The sequence below is a fragment of the Hemiscyllium ocellatum genome, chromosome 33 (genome assembly GCF_020745735.1).
Source record: "Hemiscyllium ocellatum isolate sHemOce1 chromosome 33, sHemOce1.pat.X.cur, whole genome shotgun sequence".
NCBI classification, from domain to species: domain Eukaryota; kingdom Metazoa; phylum Chordata; class Chondrichthyes; order Orectolobiformes; family Hemiscylliidae; genus Hemiscyllium; species Hemiscyllium ocellatum.
Genome location: NC_083433.1, coordinates 4,999,289 through 5,026,253, shown reverse-complemented (window position 1 = coordinate 5,026,253; position 26,965 = coordinate 4,999,289). Strand labels below are relative to the sequence as shown.

Sequence of the window (26,965 nt, the reverse complement as noted above, 5' to 3'; positions counted from 1 at the left end):
TAGAATTGTATTTGCAGGCATATTGTATTTTGCTCAAAAAGCAAACAATCTACAGGCAGTGAATCCATATAACATTTTATATATTTCTACTTTGGAAATAGAACCAGTCTGACTCAAGATTGGGCTACAGACAGACTCTAACCTCCCATCTTTAATGCATTGTCTGAGCTGAGAAGTCACTTTTTTTTAATAAAATCTTAAGTATTTCAAGAATGTGACTTGAAAGAAGTTCTGGGATTTACATATTAATGAACTGAAAACTGCAACCCATTCTGAAAGATGAAAGACTTAACAGCAATCTAGGTTTGTTCAAAATATTGTTTCAATTTCATAACACTGTAAACTTTTGCTATAAATTCTGGGTCTTATTATCCTGCTCCACAGCTACCTGATGAAGGAGCAGTGCTCTGAAAGCTAGTGCTTCCAAATAAACCTGTTGGACTATAACCTGGTGTTGTGTGATTTTTAACTTTGTCCACCCCAGTCCAACACTGATACTTCCACATCAGTCTAAGATCAAGTTAACCTACATATTTTTCATTTTACTATCATCCATGTGCCTATCCAAGAGTCGCTTAAATGTCCTAATGTGTCTCACTCGAATATCAAGGCTGGCAGTGCATTCCATGCATCCACCATTCTCTGTTACAAACCTACCTCTGACATCTCCCCTAAATCTTCCTCCAATCGCTTTGAAATTATGCCCCTTCCTGATAACAATTTCTGCCCTAGGTAAAAATCTCTGTCTATCCACTCTATCTATGCCTCTCATTTCTTGTACACTTCTATCAAGTAGCCTCTCACCCATCTTTGCTCCATTTAGAAAAGCCCTAGCTTCCTCAACTTTTCTTCCTAAGACATGCAGAGCACATTGGGAGCACATTAGTACAGACCTGATGGGCCTAAGTGCTACTTCAGTTCTGTATGATTCGGAGACACACAGAGCTCCAGCATGGAATCAAAACCAGGAATTACTGGAGCAACTCAGCAGGTCGGTCAATTTCTGTGGAGAGAAAAACTAAAGGTCGCTGGACTTGAAACATTAACTCTGCCTTTCTCTGCACATGTGCTGTCAGACCTGCTGAGTTGCTCCAGTAATTTCTGTTTAGGTGTGAGATTTCGAGCATCTGCAGTTTTATTTCTGTGCAGAAACATTTAAAATAGGAGCAGGAGTTGGCCATTCGGCCCTTCGAGCCTGCTCCGCCATTCGATATGATCATTGTTGATCATCTCACTCAATCCTTGTTCCCTATTTTGTCCCTATATTCTTTGATCCCTTTAGCCCTAAGAAATGTTTCTAGTTCCTTCTTGAAAACATTCAATGTTTTGGCCTGAACTGCTTTCTATGGCAGAGATTTCCACAGGCTCTCCAGTTTTTGGATAAAGACATTTCTCCCCATCTCAGTACCTAAGGCCTTCTCATAATCCTTATATATGATCCCCTGGTTTTGGATTCCCCAGACATCTGCAACATCTCTCTGTATTTACCCTTCCTGACCCTGTTGGAATTGTATTGGTTTCTATGAGATTCCCCATTCTTCTAAACTCCAGTTAGTATAGTCATAAACAATACAGCCTCTCTTTATACATCAAGGCAGGCAACTGAGCTTCCTAAGAGCAAAGTCCACCCTATTCCCCAATGGTTTCCAATCCCATTATGTCAGGAGGTGGGATTTGAATTCTGATAACAAAAACCTGGAATATCTCGGTCACGGAGATCACGAAACCCAGCATTGATTGTAGCAAAAACGCATCTGGTTCCCTTGTGTCCCTTGGGGGTCAGAGGTTGATGGTAAACTTTGAATTCAAGACAAGTCAGGAATGAGAAAGCCTAATGATGATTACTGTTAACTGTTATTAAAAAAAACACACCTGGATCACTAATGTCCTTTGGAAGGGAGGAAAATCTATTTATAGAAGATATAGAATCCCTACAGTGTGGAAACAGGCCCTTCGGCCCAACAAGTCCACACCGACCCTCCGAGGAGTAACCCACCCACCCCAGACTAATACATCTAACTTACACATCCCTGAACACTATGGGCAATTTAGCATGGCCAATTTACCTAACCTGCACATCTTTGGATTGGGGGAGGAAACCGGAGCATCTGAGGAAACCCACACAGACACGGGGAGAACATGCAAACTCAACACAGACGGTCGCCTGAGGTGGGAATCAAACCCAGGTCCCTGGCACTGTGAGGCAGCAGTGCTAACCACTGAGCCACCATGCTGCCCCTGTTTTACTCAGGGTATTGTTTTACACAGACTGGCCTACATGTGACTCCAAACCCAGAACAATGTTCTTGACTCTTCACTACTCTCTAGGCAATTATAGATGAACAGTAAATACTGGGTCTCACCAGCAACGCTCACATTCCATCAATAAATAAAGAATAATGAAAATTGTCCAGTACCATAATCTCCCCACATAATCTGCTATCACTCCCAGCCTGTTTAGATCCCCTTCATCCAGTCATTTCCACACAAATCATTGTGACTTGGAAATATATCACTGTTCCTTCACTGTTGCTGGGTCAAATTCCTGGTATTCCCTCCCTAAGGGCATTGTGGATCTACGTACAGCACATGGACTGCAGCAGTTCAAGAAAGCAGCTCACCTCCACCTTCTCAAGGGGCAACTAGGGATGGGCAATAAATACTGGTTCCAGCCAGTGAAACCCAGATCTAGTAAATGAATGAACAATACAATAAAACATACTAAATGTCAAACAAAAACATATAATATAGATAGAAAAGTGTCGTTAGGAAGAACCATTTCCCTTTATTGAAGCATCAGGAATATTTAATTTACACTCAAATATTCTTAAAACAATATTTACAGGGGGCTAAGAGTTGGGTGAAATGTAGAAAAGTACAAATAATCGGGGACTGGGATTGGAAGGTAATATCCAAGAAGTGAGTGAGGACGATACATCACTTTATCTGAAGTGAGAGCTAAGACAAATCTATATTGGATTCTGGAGACATCAGGTGCAGACTGGTCTGGTCCTCCTGAGAGATCCACTTGCCTTCCAGTGAAGGATCTCAATCATGGTCTGGAGCAGGAATTGCCCTATTTTTCCCCTCTGCCAACCAGGGTGCTGAGGCCAATTGCAGTGTCTGCTATGGTGTCAGAGTGCTTAGTCAGGGGAACCCCTGACCATGATTCACAACCCCAATCCAGAGATTTGAACACCTACTCCAGACTGACATTCCCAGTGAGGGAGTGCTGCAACTGTCGCAGCTGCTGCCTTTCAGATGAGTCCTTAAGTTGAGATCCCTCCCACCATCCAGCCCGGTGTCAGAGATCCAAGGGCACTCTTTCAAAGAGGAGCCTGGGAGTTGGTCCTGGCCAATAAGTATCCCTCAACTGACATCGCAAAAACAGAATCTGGTTTGTGAGAGCTTGCTGTATATGCTTGGGTACCTGATGGTGGTTATCTAGCTGCAGCAGTGTGAGGGAACTCGGGGAACCTGAGTGTTCATAGACTGAAGGATGCAGTTTGTGACTTTGTTTTTCTGACAGTGAGGACTGATGGCAGAGGTTGGGAAAGGATCCAGACATTTCCTTTTGGCTGTTTCTTTTATTTCTGCTTCTGATCTTAACCCTGTTCTTTTGTACACTGAAATGGTGCTGGAAAATGATGACTTTGTACACTTTTCACTGTACTTATCATCATCACCATTATCGGCGGTGACTCTTTCCCACTCTCAGGGTGAGTCCATAGGTGGCTATACAGACTGATGGGGCTACCCCAGGCTTTGGTATACTCGGGGCAGCTGGTGGTTGTGGGAAGGGGGTGGGTGGAATGCTGGTGAGGCTCCTTTCGCTGTTTTCACCTGGCTTTTGTCTTTTCCCGACGGCAAGCCTTGATGCCTTCCCGGATGCTCCTCCACCTTCACTTTGGGTGGTCTTGGGCCAGTGATTCCCAGGTGCTTGTGGGAATGCTGCACTTCTCCAGTGAGGCCTGGAGGATATCCCTGAAGCATTCCCTGGGGGCTGGCCTATTGTTTCGGAGCTGGGAGGAGAGCACCTGCTCGTGGAGTCTTGTATTAGTCATGGGGACGACATGTCCAGCCCATCACAGCCAATCAAGGGGAAGAGGGGGTGGGGGTCAGTGCCTCGATGCTGGGAATGCTGGCCTGGTCAAGGACGCTGGAGTGGGCATGTCTGTCTTCCCAACAGATTTGCAGGATCTTGCGAAGGCAGCGTTGGTGGATCTGCTGCTTCTGTATCCCTGAACACGTGATAATAAAATCTAAATCTAAATTGGCTTTTCCATTTCCCACATTACAGCAGGCACTACACTTCAGAAAAAATAACGCTAATGGTTGTAAAGAGCTTTGGGATGTCCTGAAGTTGCAAAAGACATATTACTAAAAGCTCGCTCTTTTCTGTGTCCCTGTGTGACCAACTAATGTCCCAGATCCCAGGATCATCTCAGGGATCTCCTCTGCTCTGCATCGCTTCATACCATTACAGGGATCATTTTCAGTTGGAGAGGGCCCCTGGGTAGACTTGGAACATTCCACGTCACTTTGACCAAATTTTCAAGCTTGTTTTTCGCACAGATGTTGTTGGACCTGTGGTGTCTCACCGACCTCTCCTGTCGTGATCTCCAATCCTCAGTCTTTGTGTTTGGTTTTCACCCCATTGACTGTACCAACGGGATCCTTCTCTCTTGATAGGATGCTTCTGGGCTGCAAACTGGCCAATCAAAAAGGAAGATCCAAAATGCTGACATCCGCTTGTTGGGTGTTGTTGATCAAAGGGCTAGCCAATGAAATATCCAGATTGTGACCTCTGCTGACTGGCCAATGAAAGGGCTCACCAATGAGGCATCCAAGTCTTCACCTCTGCTGCTGGCCAATCTCACACTTGGATTTTGGGATCAGCACTGCTCATTTGTGCCCTCTGTGGTTGCTGGTGATGGCTGCTCCTGGGGTCCTGGAGGGAAAACAAATACATAATTTCCGTCTGATCAGGCAACATAGGAACAGGCAGTGGCCATTCAGCCAGGTGAGCCTGTTTCATCATGGCTAATCTGCAACTTCATAGAATCCCTACTGTATGAAAGCAGGCCATTCGGACCATCAAGTCCACACCAATCTTCTGAAGACCATCTCACCCCAACATTTCCCCTTGACTAATTAATGTAGCCTGCATATCTCTGATCACTACAGGCAATTTAACATCGCCAATCCACCCTAACCTGCACATCTTTGGACTGTGGGAGGAAACCCACACAGACACAGGGAGAACAGGTAGACTACACAGAGAGTCACCTGAGGGTGGAATTGAACCTGGGTCCTGGGGCTATAAGACAGCAACACGAACCACTGAGCCACTGTGCCACCCTGTCAACTTAACCCTATCAACTCTTGGTTTCATAACACTTGATAGTCTTGCCTGCCAAAAACCTAACAATCTCACTGCTGAGACTTTTAAATGATCCCCCATATCTTTTTGGGGTGGGGTGAATTCCAGATTTGCGTTCCTCCCCTGTGTTGAGGAAATGGTTCCTATTATCAGGTCTGGGTGGCTTGGCTTGAGTGTTCAGATTATACCCACATTGTTCTGGGCATTACACCTCCCCGTGAAGGACATAGTTATCCAAAAACACAAAAAAACGCAGCAGGTCTGGCACCATCCGGGGTGAGAGAAAAGTAGAGGTAATGTTTCAAGTCAGATCTGAAGAGGAGTTATACTCCGATTTGAAATGTTAATTCTGTTTTTCTCTCTCTCCACAGATGCTGCCAGACCTGCTGAGTTTCTCCAGCACTCTCTGTGTTTGTCTCAGATTTCAAGCATCTGCAGGGTTTTGTCTTTATCCAAGTGGAAATAGTTTCCTGCTATCCATCTCATTAACTCCTTCAATCAGCTCAAAGTCTTGGTTTAGAACTTCCCTTAAGCTTCTTAACCGCATCAGAATAAATGCAGCAAGCACACCCTCTTCAAGATGTGGCACGGTGGCACGGTGGTTAGCACTGTTGCCTCACAGCATCAGGGACCCAGGTTTGATTCCACCCTTGGGCGACTATCTGTGTGGAGTTTACACATTCTCCTTATGTCTGTGTGGGTTTCCTTGCACAGTCCAAAGATGTGCAGGTTAGATGGATCGGCCATGCTGAGTTACCTGCATAGTGCACAGGATAGATGGGTTGGCAATGGGAAATGCAGGGTTACAGGAGGGGGTATGGGTTGGAGGGTTGGTGTAGACTCAATGGGTCAAATGGCCTGTCCCCACAATGTAGGGATTCTATGATGATTGCACACTTTTAAAGACTACATACAAAGAAGTTCTATTAAACTTTGCTTAGAGCACTTTAGAGAAGTCATATTTCACCATGGATATACGGTGGCACAGTGGTTAGCACTGCTGCCTCACAGTGCCAGAGACCTGGGTTCAATTCCCACCTTGGGCAACTGTCTGTGTGGAGTTTGCACATTCTCCCTGTGTCTGTGTGGACTTCCTCCAGGTGTTCCGGTTTCCTCCCACAGTCCAAATATGTGCAGGTTAGGTGAATTGGCCATGGGAAATTGCACATAGTGTTAGGTGAAGGGGTAAATGTAGAGGAATGGGTCTAGATGGGTTGCCCTTCGGAGGGTCGGTGTGGACTTGTTGGGCCGAAGGGCCTGTTTCCACACTGTAATTAATCTAATCTAATATATTGGTACTGGAGGTTTCTTCTGGTAGTGTCCCTACCTTTGAGGCAGGAGGTCTTCATTCAAGTCCCACCTTCCCAGAGTTGTGTAATAACACCTCTGATCAATTAGGAAAATATACCACTGGAGAAGATAACAAAAAGATACATAAAGTTGATTCCAGAACTGGGAGATTCTCTAGAAAATGGAAGGTAATGGGGTGATTCAAAAGCACTCTCTGGAGTTATGTTGTGATTCGAGAGGCTGACTGATGTGAAGCTATTTCTCACTATCAGGAGAATAGAAGTGCTGTTCTCGGATGTGACAGTGAGTAGGAAACCCAACAGGGAATTCATAACCTCTGAGTGACCAGCGAGAATGAGCTATAACTGGATAATATGACAAACCAAAAACACCAAAGAACTGTGGATGTGGATTATTAGAAATAGAGACAGAAATTGCCTGAAAATCTCAGTAGGTCTGGAAGCATCTGTGGAGGGAAATCAGTGTCAACATTGCAGGTCCAGTGACCTTCCTCAGAACTGATTGTTGTTGGGAAAAAGGTCGTATATGTATGCTGAAGATGGCATGGGGGGATTGGAAAGGAGTTCGCAATAGGTACTTCATAGATTCCCTATAGTGTGGAACAGGTATTGGCCCAACAAGTCCATACCGAACCCTCCCGAAGAGTAACCCACCCAAATTCTACATTTCCCCTAACCTACACATCCCTGGACACTACGGGCGATTTCCCATGGCCAATCCACCCTAACCTGCACATCTTTGATGGTGGGAGGAAACTAGAGCACCCAGAGGAAACCCACGCAGACATGGGGAGAATGTGCAAACTCCACACAGAGAGTCGCCTGAGGCTGGAATCGAACCTGGGTCCCTGGCACTGTAAGGCAAAAGTGCTAACCACTGAGCCACTGTGCCGCCCTAGAAATGGGGTCCAAAGAGAGAGAAAAACAGTTGGACAGACAAAGGAGAAAGTAAGGACTGCAGATACAGGAGGTCAGAGTCAATAGGTGTGAGGTTGGGGAAGTACAGCAGATCAGACAGCTTCCGAGGAGCAGGAGAGTCAATGTTTTGTGCTGAAACCCTTCCTCAGGACTGGGGAGGGGGAGAGGAGCCAAGAAGTAAATAGAGGCTCAAAGGTAGAAGACAGAGGGTGGTGGTGGAGAGTTGTTTTTCAGACTGGAGGCCTGTGACCAGTGGAGCGCCATAAGGATTGGTGTTGGGTCCTCTACGTTTTGTCATTTATGTAAATGATTTGGATGTGAGCATAAGAGGTACAGTTAGTAAGTTTGCAGATGAGACCAAAATTGGAAGTGTAGTGGACAGCGAAGAGGGTTACCTCAGATTACAACAGGATCTTGACCAGATGGGCCAATGGGCTGAGAAGTGGCAGATGGAGTTTAATTCAGATAAATATGAGGTGCTGCATTTTGGGAAAGCAAATCTTAGCAGGACTTATACACTTAATGGTAAGGTCCTAGGGAATGTTGCTGAACAAAGAGACCTTGGAGTGCAGGTTCATAGCTCCTTGAAAGTTGAGTTGCAGGTAGATAGGATGGTGAAGAAGGCGTTTGATATGCTTTCCTTTATTGGTCAGAGCATTAGGTACATGAGTTGGGAGGTCATGTTGTTGTGGCTGTACAACATTGGTCTGGCCACTGTTGGAATATTGTGTGCAGTTCTGGTCTCCCTCCTTATAGGAAGGATGTTGTGAAACTTGAAAGGATTCAGAAAAGATTTACAAGGATATTGTCAGGGTTGGAGGGTTTGAGCTACAGGGAGAGGCTGAACAGGCTGGGGCTGTTTTCCCTGGAGTGTCGGAGGCTGAGGGGTGACCTTATAGAGGTTTACAAAATTATGAGGGGCATAGATAGGATAAATAGGCAAAGTCTTTTCCCTAGGGTGGGGGTGTTCAGAACTAGAGATCATAGGTTTAGGGTGAGAGGGGAAAGGTATAAAGAAGACGTAAGGGGCAACCTTTTCACACTGAGGGTGGTACATGTATGGAATGAGCTGCTTGATGAAGTAGTGGAGGCTGGTACAATTGCAACATTTAAAAGGCACTTGGATGGGTATATGAACAGGAAGAGTTTGGAGGGATGTGGGCCGGGTGCTGGCAGGTGGGACTAGATTGGGTTGGGATATCTGGTTGGCATAGACGGGTTGGACCGAAGGGTCTGTTTCCATGCTGTACATCTCTATGAGTCTACAACTCTTTGAGGGAGGGGAGGTGAGATGGTGATGGGTGGATGCAGGCAGGCAGTTATTGTGATTGGTCAATGGGAAGGGTGGAACAGATAAGTGAGTAGAAAGATGGACAGGGTAGGTCAGATCAGGGAGGCGAGGGGGGGAGGGTTGGACATAGGACAAGGCTTGGGGAGGAGGGAGCTTGAAGCTGGTGAAGTCAATATTGAGGCCATTGGGTTGTAAGTTCCTCAGGTGAAATATCAGATGTTGTTCCTCCAGTTTCCGTCTGCCCTCAGTCTGACAGTGCAGGAGACCAAGGACGGACATGTCACCAGGGGAGTGGGGGTGCAATTAAAATGGATGGCCACCAGAAGGTTGGGTTGGTGAGAGCATGCAGAACGTAGATGCCACCTGCTCAGGGAGGGCCCTGAGTCTGTGTTTGGTCTCCCTGATGCAGAGGAGACCACATCGGTAGCAACGGATGAGGTTAGATGGCTTCCAGATCCGACAGAGATGTGCAAACAAAGGCTAATTGCTTGTGGGATGCCGGCTTTTTAACAGTTCTTAGATTAGATTAGATTCCCTACAGCATAGAAACAGGCCCTTCAGCCCAACAAGTCCACACCGATCCTGTGAAGAGTAACCCACCCAGACTCATTTCCAGACATTTACCCCTGACTAATGCACCTAACACAATGGGGGAATTTAGCATGGCCAATTCACCTGACCTGCACATCTTTGGATTGTGGGAGCAAACCCACACAGACACGGGGAGAATGTGCAAACCCCACACAGACAGTTGCTGGAGGTTGGAATTGAACCCGGGTCCCTGGTGCTGTGAGGCAGCAGTGCTAACCACTAACCCCACCCATCTGCCCAACCTCACTCCCAGCCATCCCTCCACCCTGTCCTGATCCATCCTTCAACCACGCAGCCAGCCATCCCCCAACCACCCTGCCACCCATGCCCCAACCCCGCCCCCACCCACTCCCCAAGCCCATCCCCACCCATTGCACCAACCTCACTCCCACCCATCCAACCTTGCCCATACCCATCCCCCAACCCTGCCCACACCCATTCCCCAACCCTGCCCACTCCCATTCCCCAACCATGCACCCACCCTTCCCCCAACCACACTCCCACCCATCCCCCAACCCCGTCCCCACCCATCCCCCAACCCCGTCCCCACTCATCTCCTCAACTCCGCTCCCAGCCATCGCTCAACCCTGCCCCCACCCTCTGCCACGGGTCGGCCCCTTCCCCTGGTGGTTCCACACGTACCATATTCCTCTCCAGAGGAAGAGTCATTCACCTTTGCATTCACTCTCGAAAGCATTGTTGGGTTGGCAGAATAGACCCGGCTTCGGGGCAATGGCTGGGGCTGCTTGCTCCATCCAACTTGGTAACAGCGAGGCGGAGGGGTCACCATTTCAGGGGTAGGCCCCTGCAGGTCCCTGACCGGGTCATCAGGAACTGCCTGCTGAGTGACCACTTTGGAGTAGGGTGAATCCATGCTGGCAGCTCGCTGGTGGGTGTGCGGGACAGGAGGAGGGGGCATACATGGTGCTTTCAGCATGCCTGTGGTGGCACGCCGCACGGTGATGGTCTTGTCATCTCCTGGGACTGAGGAGGTAGCCCCAGCAGGTGGGTTTGCTGACAGGCCCCATGCAGGATCCGTGCTGACCCTCCGGGTGAGGCCTCCTTTCTCATCGACGGGCAGGGTCAAGGGGGCACACACGGGGTTCGACGTCCAGGGCAGGCTGGCTTTTGGTTGCTGTGGTGGGGGGAAGGTTGGCCGTATCGGCGCTGTTTTCTTTGCTGAAAAAGAGAAAAAAGAAAATTATTCATTTCAATGTGTGGCCTCTTTCCCTCAGGTCTGCACCTTCACTGGAAATTCAGGTTACGAGAATCTACCCTTACAGTAAATGCACACACACACACACACACACACACACACTCACTCACTCATACACACTCAGCACTCTTTACACATACACACACACACACACTCACTCATACACACACACACTCTCTCACTCACTCATACACACTCAGCACTCTTCACACCCTCACACACACACTCACTCACTCATACACACACCATACTTCTCTCTCTCTCTCTCACACACACAGAATCTTCTCAAAAACTCACATCACTATTTACACTCACACCACACACCCTTATTGCACAGTTTTTACACACACGTGCACTCTATTCAGAGTCCCATTGAACACATGCACATGCTCAAGTACGGAACACACATGAAATGTTTCATGCACAAACATGTGTTGAAGACACAAAGATTTAACATTCTAAACACCTACCGCTGTGACCTCCGCCCCACCCCACCCCCCGAACACACACACTCATCCACTCTCACACTCACTTTCAGAGACTCACTCATACATGTCCTGACTGAGTGCACACTCAGAGAATCACACTGGTCGGCTGGGGACCACTTGGGTTTGAACCATCTCTATAACCCTGCTGTGCCCTCTAGATGTCCCAACCTCCTGCAGGCCTCTCCCTTTCTAAGATGTAGGCGATTTCACTCTGGACAAAACATGGAGCAGGCCTCAGTAAAGCTCACTGTCCCTTGATAGTGTGCTCCTTAAGGGCCGCACAAGAGCTTTCTCCAGAGAGAAGGGGATCTCCCAGCATTCCCGCCATCCCTGCACAGGTTCCCCTGTGCTCTCCCACCTCAGGCACACCCGCGCTGGCCTACCCTTTCTCGGAGAGTGCCTGGGCGACTGGTTGACGGGAGGCACAGTCAGATTGGATCCAGGCACGGCTGGACTTGCCTCCACCTTGTTCGCCTCGTTGCTGGAGGTGGAGGGAGTCAAAGCTGGAGGAGGAACGGTGGGATTCTCCTCATTCACGCACCTGGGGAAGGAAGCAGACTGGAGGTGACTTTGTTGGGAAATATCCAATCGAAAGGATGGTTGTGGAGCCTTTCTGTGCTGAGGTGGCTGCCACAACAGTCACTTCAGAAAACAGTTATGTGGTTGTAAAGAGCATCTGGAACAGCCAGGAAGCTGCTATATAAATGTAAGTTCTTCTTTCTTTCTATACCTTCCCAGACTTTGTCTTAACTCACTGGCCTAAATTTGGCCAAACACGATCAACTGGGGATATGGGCCAAATGCTGGCAAATGGGAGTAGGTGAGGTTGGGATGACTGGAGTTGGACTGAGGGATCTGTTTCTGTGCTGTATGAAAAGGTTAACTCTGTTTCTCTCAACTGACAGACCCGCTGAGTTTTCCCAGCAACATGGAACATTATCAAGAAGGAGTTAGATGTAAGTCTAAGGGCTAAAGGGATTGAAGGGAATGGAGGAGGGAGTAGGAACAGGGGACTGAGTTGGATAATCAGCCATGACTGACTGTACTGAATGGCAGAACAGGCTCAATGGGCCAAATAGCCTCCTCCTGTTCCTATTTTCTATGTTTCATTCAAGAAGTGCCTGTTTTGATAAGAAAGCTTTGTTGCCCTCTGCACAGCCAACCACATCAACAACTTGCATTTATAAAGCGCCGTCAACATCTCAAACTGCTTTGTATAGTTAATAAGAAGGAGGAATGAGGCTGGGTGACCGAAAGCTTGATCAAAGAGACCAATTCGAAGAAATATCTTAAATTCAGGAAGCAGTGGAGAAGTTGAAGGAGATAATCCTGGAGTTCAGGGCCTGGGAAGTCATGGACACACTGAGGATGGAGGGATGTAAACCAGAGGTGCACAAGTTAAATGAACACTTTGGAAAAAGATGAACATACTCTTCCCTCTGTATGGTAATGTCTTTAACAGGAGGAGGATTGCTCTCAGCCGGCTCTGTCGAGGTGCTGTCTTTTCTCAGCGATGCACAGGTGGAGGACAGGAAACTCGGTCCAAACTTTCCAGACACATTGAAATCTAAATCTGTGTCAAAACAATCACAGTGTCAACAATTCCTGGAGACTGGAGCTAATGCTCACTCAATACGAAGCAAGTCCACGACACACCAACAGTTTGCAGAATTTACCGCATTACGGAAACCTTTGTAAAAAGTAAGACATTCAGAACTCCTCTGCAAATATCATAAAACCCCCCAGGGACCCCCTGTAAAGACTGACACACTCCCCCTAGGGGCCCCCCTGTAAACACTGACACACTCCTCCCCGCCCAGGGACTCCCCTGTAAACACTGACACACTCCTCCCTGCCCAGGGACCCCCATGTAAACACTGACACACTCCCCCCGGGGACCCCCCTGTAAACACTGACACAATCCCCTCGGGGACCCCCCTGTAAACACTGACACACTCTCCCCAGGGACCCCCCTGTAAACACTGACACACTCCCCCCGGGACCCCCCTGTAAACACTGACACACTCCCCTCCAGGGGCCCCCTTTTAATAATGACACAATCCCCCCGGGGACCCCCCTGTAAACACTGACACAATCCCCCCAGGGACCCCCGTGTAAACACTGACACACTCCCCCCGGGACCCCCCTGTAAACACTGACACAATCCCCCCAGGGACCCCCTGTAAACACTGACACACTCACCCCAGGGACCCCCCTGTAAATACTGACACACTCCCCCCAGGGACCCCCCTGTAAACACTGACACACTCCCCTCGGGGACCCCCCTGTAAATACTGACACACTCCCCTCCAGGGACCCCCCTGTAAATACTGACACACTCCCCTCCAGGGGCCCCCTTTTAATAATGACACAATCCCCCCGGGGACCCCCCTGTAAACACTGACACACTCCCCTCGGGGACCCCCCTGTAAATACTGACACACTCCCCTCCAGGGACCCCCCTGTAAATACTGACACACTCCCCCTGGGGACCCCCTGTAAACACTGACACACTCCCCTCGGGGACCCCCCTGTAAACACTGACACACTCCCCCCAGGGACCCCTCTGTAAACACTGACACAATCCCCCCAGGGACCCCCCTGTAAACACTGACACAATCCCCCCAGGGACCCCCCTGTAAATACTGACGCACTCCCCCCGGGGACCCCCCGTAAACACTGACACACTCCCCTCGGGGACCCCCCTGTAAACACTGACACAATCCCCCCAGGGACCCCCCTGTAAACACTGACACAACCCCCCCAGGGACCCCCCTGTAAACACTGACACTCTCCCGCACCCCCTCCCCCCCCCCCACAGACCCCCCTCTAAACGCTGACACACTTTCCCCAGGGACCCCCCCCACCTAAATACTGACACATTCCCCCCCAGGGACCTCCCCAAAAATACTGACACACTCCCCCCACCCCCCGCAGGACCACCATAAATAGAGACACACTCCCCACGGGGAACCCCCTGTAAATACTGACATATTCTCCCCACCCGGTGACCCCCCTGTAAACACAGACACACTCTCCCCAGGGACCCCCCTTGTAAACACACACTCTCCCTAGGGACCCCCCTTGTAAACACACACTCCCCTGGGGACCGCCCTGTAAACACAGACACACTCCCCCCAGGGACCCCCCTGTAAACACAGACACACTCCCCCCGGGGACTCCCCTGTAAACACTGACACACTCCCCTCCCCGGGGACCCCCCTGTAAACACTGACACACTCCCCCCGGGACCCCCCTGTAAACACTGACACACTCCCCCCGGGGACCCCCCTGTAAACACTGACACACTCCCCCCCCGGGGACCCCCTCTGTAAACACTGACACACTCACCCCCCGGGGACCCCCTCTGTAAACACTGACACACTCCCCCGGGGACCCCCCTGTAAACACTGACACACTCCCCCCCAGGACCCCCTGTAAACACTGACACACTCACCCCCCCAGCCGACCCCCCTTTAAACACTGACCCACTCCCCCCAGGGACCCACATGTAAATACTGACACACTCCCCCCTGGGGACCCCCCCTGTAAACACTGACACACTCACCCTGGGGACCCCCCTGTAAACACTGACCCACTCCCCCCAGGGACACACATGTAAATACTGACACACTCCCATCCTGTGGACCCCCCCTGTAAACACTGACAAACTATCCACCCCCCCCCGGGGACCACCCTGTAAATACTGACACACTCCCCCCCCCCCCCACTGTAAACTTTGACACACTCCCCTCCAGGGACAGCCCCTGTAAACACTGACACATTCCCTACGGTGTCCCCCTGTAAACACTAATACACTCCACCCCGGGGACTCCCTGTAAACACTGACACATTCACTCCCGGTGCCCCCCCTGTAAACACTGACACACTTCCCCTGGGGTCCCCCCTGTAAACACTGACACACTTCCCCTGGGGTCCCATTGTAAATACTGATACAATCCCCCCCAGGACCTCCTGTAAAAACTGACACACTCCCCCCAGGGACCCCCCTGCAAACACTGACATATTCCCCCCAGGGACACCCCTGTAAACACTGACACACTCCGCCCGGGGATTCCCCCGTAAATAGTGACACACTCCCCCCCCCGGGACCCCCCTGTAAACAATGACACACTCCCCCCAGGGACCCCCCCCCCGTAAACGCTGACACACTCCCCCCCCTCCCAGGGACCCCCCTGTAAACACTGACACACTCCTCCCGGGGACCCCCCGTGTAAATACTGACACACTCCCAGATCCACCCAGTCACGGGGTAGCACACGTTAGTGACAGGCTACTGAGGACCTTGAGTAAACACCGACACGCTCATTTACTCGGGCGTGGTACAGGAAATGGGAGAACATCAGGGGTGTAGGTTACAGTACTTGCCTGGCACATTGGCATTGTGTTCACTATCAGGACACCATTACTTTTGATGACACCAGTTGCTCACTAGGAAAGACCTGTTGTTTTTATCTTGCTGATTTTAACCCTACTGTGAATCCTCTTGCAAGGATGCCTGCCTTGAAGAAGTTTTCCTCCTCTCTCTACAAGAATCTCAGGGAGTCCCTCTCTCACTGCAACTCCCAGGTCATCTCCTTTGCCCTGAAGCTCTAACTCTATGCTACTCTCTCCCCACCCCCACCCTCCTCTAGCTTATCTCTCCACGCTTCAGGCTCTCTGCCTTTATTCCTGATGAAGAGCTTTTGCCCGAAACGTCGATTTCGCTGCTTGTTGGATGCTGCCTGACCTGCTGTGCTCTTCCAGCACCACTAATCCAGAAATAGGAAAGACCTGTATGATCTTTTGATCTCTCTGCTTATAAATTGTGTTGAGGATGTGCAGGTGTTGGACTGGGTTGGACAAAGTCAAAAATCACACAACACCAGGTCCTAGTCCACCAGGTTTATTTGAAATCATAAGCATTTGGAATGCTGCTCTGTCTTAGGTACCAGTGCCTGAAGGAGGGAGGGTTCAAAACTCATGTTTTCAAATAAACCTGTTGGATTCTAGCCTGGCGTTGTGTGACTTCTGATCGATATCCTTTAGATTTCACGGTAACTGAGTGATGCAATGTGACAGGATTGCCACCCAATCAGTAATGAGCAAACTGCAAATTCTCCTGACTGTCAGTGGGGCTGGTTTGGCAGGAGTCAGTAGGTGGCACTGTCTGACAGTATTACACACCATCCTCAATCACTGCATTTAAATAGGAATCTCGGATCAGACTGAAGTGAAGGAACCGAAATCCTAGAGAGACCAAGGATGGAGCTTTATAATCTAGGGGATTCCCTGTGGAGGGGCTCTGTACACTGTCCCCACAGTGAAGATCTGTTGCCCCATCAAACACTCCCAGGATAGGGGATAGTGCTGGAAAAACACAGCAGGTTAGGCAGCATCTGAGGTAGCAGAAAAATCGACGTTTCAGGCAAAAGCCCTTCATCAGGATTGACAATGGAGTATTCAAGCAGCAGCTGGCATTCCCATTGGCCATGGAGATTGTGAGGATCGACTAATAACAGAATTATAAGTGTGCTACATTTACTCTGTCTCTAACCCCGTGCTGTCCCAGTCCTGGGAGTGTTTGATTGGGGACAGTGTAGAGGGAGCTTTACTCTGTATCTAACCCCGTACTGTCACTTTCCTGGGAGTGTTTGATGGGGACAGTGTAGAGAGAGCTTTTGCCCAAAACTTCGATTTTCCTGCTACCTCAGATGCTGCCTGACCTGCTGTGCTTTTCCAGCACCACTCTAATCAAGACTCTGATCTCCAGCATCTGCAGTCCTCACTTTTGCCTACTCCCAGGATAGAGACAGCACGGGGTTAGATACAGAGAGAAGCTCCCTCTACACTGTGCCGTTAAACTCTCCCAGGATAGGGACAGCACGGGGTTAGATACAGAGTAAAGCTCCCTCTACACTGTCCCCATCAAACACTCCTAGGACAGGGACAGCACGGGGTTAAATACAGAGTGAAGCTCTCTCTACACTATCCCCCCATTAAACACGCCCAGTGACAGGGACAACATAGGGTTAAATACAGAGTAAATCTTCCTCTACAATGTCCCATCAAACACTCCCAGGGACAGGAACAGCATGGGGTTTGATAAGGAGTACCCCCATCAAACACTCCCAGGACAGGGACAGCACGGGGTTAGATACAGGGTGAAGCTCTCTTTGCACTGTCCCCATCAAACACTCTCAGGGACAGAGACAGCACAGGGTTTGATACAGAGTGAAGCTCCCTCTACACTGTCCCCATCAAACTCTTCCAGGGACAGGGACAGCACGGGGTTAGATACAGAGTAAAGCTCCCTCTACGCTGTCCCCCATCAATCACTTCCAGGGACAGGGACAGTACAGGGTTTGATAAAGAGTAAAGCTGATGAAGGGCTCTGGCCCAAAACGTCGAATTTCCTGTTCCTTGGATGCTGCCTGACCTGCTGTACTTTAACCAGCAACACATTTTCAGCTCTGTTACATAAAGTCACCTCTCATTCTTCTAAACTCCAATGAGGGCAGGTGACTCTATGAAACATACAGGATTCCTATCTAATCTAATCAGCCTCTCTTCACAAGACAGTCTCTCTATACCTGGGATCAGATGAGCGAACCTTCCCTGGGCTGCTTCCAATGCCAGTGTACTGGGTGGCACGGTGGCTCAGAGGTTAGCACAGCTGCCTCACAGCGTTTGATCCCACCCTCAGGAGACTGTCTGTGTGGAGTTTGCACGTTCTCCCCATGTCTGCGTGGGGTGCTCCCACAGTCCAAAGATGTGCAGGTTAGGTGAATTGGCCATGCTGAACTGCCCCTTCAGGGATGTGTAGGTTAGGTGCATTGGTCAGGGAAAATATAGAAGAATAGGGTAGGGGAATGGGTCTTCGGAGAATCAGTGTGGACTTGTTCTCCCAAATGGTCTGTTCCCACACTGTAGGGATTCTATGATAAATCTACTGTTCCTTAGATATTTGACCCAAAACTATTCATGATATTCCAGCTGGGTGCCTTGTTCAGTTTGAGCAAAACCTCCCTATTGTATACACTATTCCACAGAATCATGGAATCCTTACAGTGGAGGGAGAGACTGTTTGCCTCATCGAGTCTACACTGACCCTCTGAAGAGCATCCCTCCCTGTCCCCGTAACCCCACATTAACGTGGCTAATCGACCTAGCCTTCTCGTTCCCTTTGAAGTAACGGGGTGAATTTCATTTCGGAGGGGGGGGGAGGCTGGTGCAGAGGAGAGGCCCCTGTGGAGGGTGTGGTGGGGGAGGGGGTGGATGGGGACAGGGATGGGCAGAGGTAAATCCTGAGGAACTCTCATGGAGCTGAGCGGAGAGAGCCTACCTTCTGGGAAGATCCTCTCCGCGTTCTGGATGATGGGCTCCATGACCGTGACGACTTGGACAGAAGACGCCGACGCCATGTCCATCAGCGACACCTTCCTGCAACAGGACAAGAAGGCCAAGGCTTGGTTTCTTTCTTGGAAAGTAAAGATTTCTTGCGCGCGGGGTCCCATCCTCCTGTGCAGAACAGCTTGCACCTTCCTCCAATACAGAAGTGGGGCCACCTTCCTCATTACCACCTCTAAGGACAGCCCAACCATCCCAACGTACAATGTGTGGTGGGCCAGACTGTGCACAGCAAGATCCCATAGGCAGCTAGCTGAAAATGACCAGGTTCTCTGGTTTCTGCTGGAAAGCAGTTCCTGGTTGAGGGATCAATAGATACAAGGAACTTCTCTCAAGTTACCAGTTTAGGATCAAAGGAGGGGGTGAGGGGCAATGAGTTGACTTCTTCTGTGAGTGATGGTATCTCACTCCCTTCCCGGTGTGTTCCGGTGGGAATTTCATCCAGGATGCTGTTCCCAATTCTCCTCGCTGGATGGCAATCCCATGAAAGTCTGGATCCAATTCAAGAGAGCAACTACTGAGCTGTGGGGGACATGTTTATATTTTTAAAAATTATTCATACACAGGATGTGGGCATCACTGGCTAGGCAAGCATTTATTGTCCATCCCTAATTGCCCAGAGGGCAGTTAAGCATCAACCACGTTGCTGTGGGTCTGGAGTTACATGTAGGCCTGGAGTCACGTGTAGGCCTGACCAGGTAAGGATGGCAGATTTCCTTCCCCAAAAGACATTAGTGAACCAGATGGGGATTTCCTGACAATGGGTTAATGGTCATCATTCGACTCTTAATTTCAGAATTTTTTAAAAATTGAATTTAGATACTACCATGGTAGGATTCGAACGCAGCTCCACAGACCATTACCTGAGGTCTCTAGATTAACAATTCAGCAATAATACCAATAGGCCACCACCTAGGTCCTGGCATACTGTTGTGGGAAGCTGAAATGAGGGCACATTCAGGGGAATTATTGATCAGCCATTGGGATCAGGCAGCCCCCACAGCTTGGCACTGGGTACGAGCATAATAATCAGGAGGACCAATATGCTGCTGGGCACTCCATTCAGAAAGATCGTGGCTGGTCTGACTATATCACAGTCCTGCCTACCATGGGTCACAATAACCTTTCTTTCCCTCTTGAGGTTTTCTGAGGTTATTTTATTTATTTATTTCTGGGGGGGCTTTCTGTCCTCATTGTCACTAACTCAGTTGCTGGTAACACTGTCACATACAGTCGGTCTCCGGGTTGTGAACAGTCTTCATTTGCAGGTTGATTTGTACACAAGTTGGAACACAATGCAGGACGCCGTAAGGGAAAACTGAGAGAATTATCGTGGCTGGAAATCAGAAACAAAAGGTGCACCTGATGGAGGAGCAGTGCTCCGAGAGCTTGTGATTTCAAATAAACCTGTTGGACAATAACCTGGTGGCATGTGACTTCTGACCTTCTCCCCACATTGGAGCTCTCGGTTTCTGGACCCAACCCCCGTTGACTTCCTCCATGATCCCTCTAACTGTTCACTGCTCCTCCAATCACTGGCCACTTCACCTCCACTTTTGATGCTGACAGGTTACCTCGGAAGAGATAAGCCAATCACCTTTCAGACCCTTGCTTCTCAAGGATCGATCTAATTTGACCAAATTCTCTTCACCTCTGTGCTAAATGGGTGGCCCCTTATTCAGGGGCAGCAATCCCTTCCCCTCACTTGAGGCATAGTGACCCTCAGGTTAAACCACCATCAGTTGTGTGTGTTTCCCGCTCTATGATCTGGTTAGACAATAGAATATACCTGATCTGTTATAGCCCCGAAACCTGGGAAGTAGTGCTGCCAATCAGCACCTTTCCATTTAGGTTTCATTAATTTTGAAAAGAAGTGGAAATGCTTGGGTCAATGTATGTCCACCTTCAGCAGGATCACCAGTCCTGATCACAGGCCCGAGCGAGGAGGACAAAATGGCCGCCTCTCTATTGAAGGTAAGTAAAATAACTGCACAGAGGCTAGTAACCCATCACCCAGTCACCCTTTAGTTACACCTGCACAGTACATGGGCTCTGACCAGTCAGCTCAGTGAAGAGACTCTCTGAATCCCCTGTTTATATCTGTCAGCGAGGGCTCCCTGATTGACCCCAGGTTAACAACCCCAATCAAGGATCTCATAGTCAATGAGATGCACCCGGCCGTCATTACAATCACTATAGTAACATTGTCAAGCTGCCTGCCAAAGGTGGAGACAGATAACATGACATTCAGTGACCTTCCACCTGACCTTTAACCTACCTTTCATCCCTGGGCCAGAGGAGGTTTGGACCTAGCACGATAGCGATGTTACTTGGACTCATTTTGTTCACTTCTTGATATTCCGCCAACTTTGCCAAAAACTTGATGAGGTACCTGGTTTAAAGAAAGATTTATTGTCTTTTATGTCCGGTTGAGGTTCTCCCGGCACATCAGGCCTGCAGTCAGCCATTTTATGTGTGTGGTGAGCACTGTCAATAATTTTAACCACTTTGGGCATCACCATCCCACCCAGAGCTAATGTTTTGACAAATACTTAGAGAAAATTATTGGAAAGTGAGAGAGAGTCTGAGCATTAGAATATAGTTCTCCCCCATTTAGAGTACTCCAGTGGGGGGTAGGAGGAGAGAGGTGATAGTCCTGTTCACAACATCCGACACAAAGGGGATTCTGGGGTTATCTCAGGAATTGTGGGCAGCACGGTGGCTCAGTGGTTAGCACTGCTACCTCACAGCGCCAGAGACCCGGGTTCAATTCCTGCCTCAGGCAACTGCCAGTGTGGAGTTTGCACATTCTCCCAGTGTCTGCGTGGGTTTCCTCCGTGTGCTCCAGTTTCCTCCCACAGTCCAAAAATGTGCAGGCCAGGTGAATTGGCCATGCTAAATTACCTGTAGTGTTAGGTAAGGGGTAAATGTGGGGTTGCTCTCCAGGGAGTTGATGTGGACTTGTTGGGCTGAAGGGCCTGTTTCCACACTGTAAGTCATCTAATCTAATCAAATACTGTGGGATTTTTAGTCAAATAAATTTATCAAGGAACTTTTAAAGAGCTCCTTTCAATCCCACAGCCTCTACCATCTAACTGCGGCTTGGTTAGCTCAGTTGGCTGTATGGCAGGTTTGTGATGTGATGCCAACAGCATGGGTTCAAATCCTTTACCAGCTGAAGTTACCATCCCTCCTCCCCAATCTCTTCCCCTCACTTGAGGCATGGTGACCCTCAGGTTAAATTACCATCAGTTATGTGTGTTTCCCTCTCTATGGTCTGTTAAGACTATGGCAGTTATATCTGACCCAACGTGAAGGACAAGGGCAGCTGATACATGGAACACCACCCACAACAAGTTCCCCTCCAAGCCACTCACCATCCTGAGTTGGAAATATATCGCCGTCCTTCAGTGTCACTGGGTCAAAATCCTGGAATCCCCTCCCTAACAATATTCTGTACATTTTTGGTTTTTTTCTTATTCCTTCATGGGATGAGGACGTCACTGGCTGGGTCTGCATTTATTGCCCATGTCTAATTGCCCAGAGGACAGTTAAGAGTCAACCACGATGCTGTGGGTCTGGAGTCACATGTAGGCCCGACCAGGTAAGGATGGCAGTTTCCTTCCCTGAAGGACAGTTGGATTTTTTTCAACAGGTGACATTGGATTCAAGGTCATCATTAAACACGAAATTCCAGATTTTTAAAAGTTGAATTAAAATTCTACCATCTGCTGTGGAGGGATTTGAATCTGGGCCCACAGAATATTCCTTGGCTCCCTGGATTAACAATCCAGATAATACCGCTGGACCATTCCAAAAATCACATCACACGACATCACATCAAAACAACTGCAGTGGTTAGCGAAAACAGCTGACAACCACCACCTTCTCAGGGTGAGGGGGTGATGGCAACTAGAGATGAGCAATTAACGGTGGGCCCATCCAGCGACCGCCATCTCCCTTAACAGACTTTCAAAAATTAAACCTGCTACAGAAATGCAAGTTGTTGTTGTCACACACTTTATGCCAAGTTTTCGTTTGGGGAACTAGCAGGATCTATACCAGCGGGAGGTTTAATCTGAGCCATCGGATTCCTGTCTCTCTCTCACTGCACCCCCTTCTCTGTAACCCTTGTATTTGACATTACCGTAAGTTATTGTAGGATTCTGGTGGTAGTTTAGTACAAACTTCTCTCAGTCTCTCAACCTTCTTGGGAAGATCTTTCTCACTGCAAAACAGAAACAACAGCAACAATGAGATTCGGGTCCCGGACTGGAACTGTCCCAAACAATTTAAATTCATCTCAAGGTATCTCCCTCTGACTACCAATGCACTGTCTTGGAGTACCCTGTATATCCATGCAACTAAAATCAAAATACAGCCAACTGGAAATCTGAAATAAAAGCAGGAAGTGCTGGCAGCCTCTGCAGAGAGAGAGAGAGAATAACAGAGTTAACGCTTCGAGTCTGGTCTGACTCGTCTTCTGTTTTAGGGCCCAGATAAGTGACCCTGGGACATGGGTTCAAATCCAACCACTGCACACTATCACATTTAAGTCAGGTGTCACACCAGGTTATAGTCCAACAGGTTTATTTGAAATCACAAGTCTTCAGAGCTTCAGTGACTTCACCTGATGAAGGAACAGCGCTCCGAAAGCTTGTGATTTCAAATAAAGCTGTTGGACTATAACCTGTGTGACTTCTGACTTTGTCCACCCCAGTCCAACACCAACACTTCAACATTCTGACATTTTTAAGTCAATAATTAAAGAAAACTCTTGCAGGGCTGTTGTGATGTAGTGGAAGGACATCTCCTGTCCTCACCGGGCATGCTCCAGACCCACAGCAATGCGGTTGGCTCTTAACTGCCCCTAAATTGGGCCATAAAAGTGTAGTTTTTGAGAATTCCAGAGAGTGGGGGGCCTGTGGGATTCTCTGCCACACTAAATGGATGGGGTCAAAACACTGCTTGCAAGAAGGAGTTAGATTTAGTTCTCAGGGCTAAAGGGATCAAAATGAATGGGGGAGAAATCAGGAACAGGGGACTGAGTTGGATGATCAGCCATTGTTGTATAGAACAGTGGAGAAGGCTTGAAGGGCTGAATGGCCTCCTCCTGCTCCTAGAATCTATGTTTCTATTTCTAAATCCTCTGTTTGGGAGGGGCTTAATGTTGCATGAATGACAGCATGGACCAGGTGGCTGAATGGCCTGTTTCTGCATTGGAAATGGGCGTAATGCCCAGAGATTATCCATAGTGAGTGGGATTCCCATCTCTCCTCGGAGTTACAGACCTGTCACGTTACAGAAGAAGGCCATGCTGCCCATTGTGCCTGCCCCATTGCTAACCTCTAGCACCAATCTCTTTTCCCCCTATGCCTGCCCACCAGTTCTGTCCAAATAACCATCCAATGCCTCAACTGAACCTGCCTCCACCACCTGCCAGGAAGGGTCACTCGTTTCAAATGTTAACTCTGATTTCTTTCCACAGATGCTGCCAGACCTGCTGAGCTTTTCCAGCAATTTCAGTTTTTGTTTCAGATTTACAATGTCCGCAGTTCTTTCCCACTGTATGCCATATCCTAAGTACTCACTGTGTGATTGGTGGTTTTTAAATCTCATATCACATTTGCTTTGTTTGCAAGTAATTTTAAATCTATGCCCACTCACTCTTTTTTGTTTGATGAGCAGGAACAGCTTCTCCCCAACTACTCTGTCCAGCCCACTGATGAGACTGAAGTATCGGATTCAGGTTCAGGTTGGCTCTGAAAGTGAAGGTTGTGTCCTCTTGGGATTACCCACAAGCTGCACACATGCAAGTGCCAACTGTGCCAGAGAGGAATGTGGAGGCCACACCAGCTCCCACTCCTGAAGCTGCTGACAGTGATGGACAGTGCAGCAAGGTCTGACCTTCATGCCTCAGGCACTTATGTGGCACGAGAGGACTGGTGAAAGGAATGAAAACGTGTTGAACCATAGAACGCCTATAGATAGATTCCATTCGGCCCATTGGGCCTGAGCCAACCCTCCAAAAAGCATCCCACACAGACCCAGGTCTCCACCCCATCCCTGTATCCCTCTATTCCCAATGGCTAATCCAACTAACCTGCATATCCCTGGACACAATGGGACACAGGGTAGCACAGTGGCTCAGTGGTTAGCACTGCTGCCTCACAGCGGCAGGGACCCGGGTTCGACTCCATCCTTGGTGACTGTCAGTGTGGAGTTTGTGGGTTTCCCCTGAATGCTCCAGTTTCTTCCCATGGTCCAAAGATGTGCAGTTTGGGTGGATTAGCCGTGGAAAATTGTCCATAGTATTTAGGGATGTGCAGGTTAGGTGCATTAGTCAGAAAAAAAGTAGAGTGATAGGGTAAGGAAATGGGTCTGGGTAGTTTACTCTTCGGAGGATCAGTGTGGATGTGTTGGGCCAAATATTTCCACACTATAGGGATTCTATTATTCTAATTTCCCTTGGCCAATCCACCCTAACCTGCATGTGAGAGGAAATCAGAGCACCCAGAGGAAGCCCATGCAGTGACGGAGACAATGGGCAAACTCCACACAGACTGGAATCGAAGATGGGTCCCAGGTGCTATGAGGCAGTAGTGCTAACCACCACACTGCCAAAATGGCACAGTGGGCAACATACCTGGCAGCTTGGAACCACTCATCATAAAGGTCAAATGTCATGAGGGGCTGAGGTAATTCACGCAGGTAAGACTTCAATGCACCTGCCGCAGAGAGACAGAGAGGACCATTATTTCTGCAGTTGTCTGTCTCGCCCCTAACAAAATCCGATACATTCCAGAATGTAAATGTCAGTACGTTCGCAAAAAGCCTCATACAGAATATTATTGAACCAACCAGAAATGGTGCCTTGACCCAGAGGGGCTATCACGCACAACTGAGCAACTCCCAAAACCATCAAAATCACCGTGACTTTTTCTATTTGTTTTGAAAATGACTAACCATCACCAGTAGTCACCCATGTAGCCAACTAATATCTTATAGGAAAAGCCCCTTATGGGCAATAACATAGAGCCATAACACTGAGAACCCAGTTTCAGGTGTGGCTGGCCATAACTGGAATTAGCTAATAAAGAGTATTAACTAATTCCCATGACCAATTGAAAGGACTGTTCACATCAAACATATTAATGCCACAAAATAACACGTGTTAAGGAGGTGTCAGTGAACAGTTTCTTTCGGCCGTTCCGCTGAAGTAAAATCACCCATTTTTATTTTCAATTAATTTTAAAATGATTTGCAGAACAAGAAATTCAGAATGCAAATGGAATTAATGGCAAATGTCTGATTTTAACCACTCATCTTGGTAAACCTAACAGACTGAGTAGATATCTGCATCCAACTCTCCCGAGACAGGGACAGCATGGAGTTAGATACAGAGTAAAGCTCTCTCTACACTGTCCCCATCAAACACTCCCAGGACAGGGACAGCACAGGGTTAGATACAGAGTAAAGCTCCCTCTACACTGTCCCCATCAAACACTCCCAGGACAAGAACGAACGGGTTTAGATACAGAGTAAAGCTCCCTCTACACTGTCCCCATCAAACACTCCCAGGACAAAGACAATTGTGTTGGAGGTCTTATCCAGTTACTCTCCTGTACAGATTGAACCGGCGAGCCTTACCTGCCACAGCGTGTGGATCAGATTTGAATTCATTGGGATCAAAGGAGCCACTGTCCAGAGCAGATTTTAACCGTTTCAGGACTGAAGCTGCAGCTGCTAATCTGAACAGTCCCTGAGAGAGGTGGAAACTCAGTTAGTTTTGCAAAGAGTTCTGATATTGTCAGGCTCACAGGGTTACGTTTCTAGGTTACCAATGATTTGTTTATAGTGACCTCAACATGCAAGAGCAGCCTTCGCTTTGACAGTGAGGAACATATTCCCCTTTAGTTCATTAGCTGGCTCACACTCCCCTCAATGAACTGGAGCTATTTCTCTCAGTCACACGTAGGGTGTGGGCAGCAGCAGTAATGTCAGCTTTCACTCCACAGCCCTGTTTGGGAATGTGCTGGTGAGTCACCATTTTAAACATCTGACCCATAATGCCCTTAGGGAGAGAATTCCAGGATTCTGACCCTAAGACAGTGAAGGAACGGTGATATATTTCTAAGTCAGGGTGGTGAGTGTCTTGGAGGGGAACTTGTAGGGGGTGGTGTAGCCATGTATCTGCTGCTCTTGTTCTTCTAGATGGTAGAGGTCATGGGTTTGGAAGGTGTGTCTATGGAGTCCTGAGTGACTTGCTGCAGTGTATCTTGTAGATGGTACACACTGCCACAACTGAGCAACGGTGGTGGAGGGAGTGGGTGTTGTAATCAAGTAGGCTGCTTTGTC

General features: G+C 48.7%; 1 protein-coding gene across 2 annotated transcripts in view; it reads right to left on the bottom strand.

Moving 5' to 3' along the window:
• Positions 1–2,842: 2,842 nt before the first annotated feature.
• The window catches only part of LOC132831284 (SH3 domain-binding protein 1-like), a 71,836-nt gene continuing 47,713 nt past the window's right edge, over positions 2,843–26,965 (bottom strand). Inside the window, exons 11-19 of one of the 2 annotated variants that reach the window (XM_060849325.1) lie at positions 26,258–26,369; positions 25,254–25,335; positions 22,755–22,835; positions 20,886–20,999; positions 18,543–18,640; positions 12,629–12,770; positions 11,581–11,738; positions 10,136–10,672; positions 2,843–4,951 (exon numbers count right to left, since the gene is read on the bottom strand). In XM_060849325.1, coding sequence (XP_060705308.1) covers positions 4,896–4,951; positions 10,136–10,672; positions 11,581–11,738; positions 12,629–12,770; positions 18,543–18,640; positions 20,886–20,999; positions 22,755–22,835; positions 25,254–25,335; positions 26,258–26,369 — 1,380 coding nt within the window. In that variant the 3' untranslated portion in view covers positions 2,843–4,895. The remainder of the gene's footprint in view (positions 4,952–10,135; positions 10,673–11,580; positions 11,739–12,628; positions 12,771–18,542; positions 18,641–20,885; positions 21,000–22,754; positions 22,836–25,253; positions 25,336–26,257; positions 26,370–26,965) is intronic. The other variant, XM_060849326.1, reaches the window with a different exon arrangement.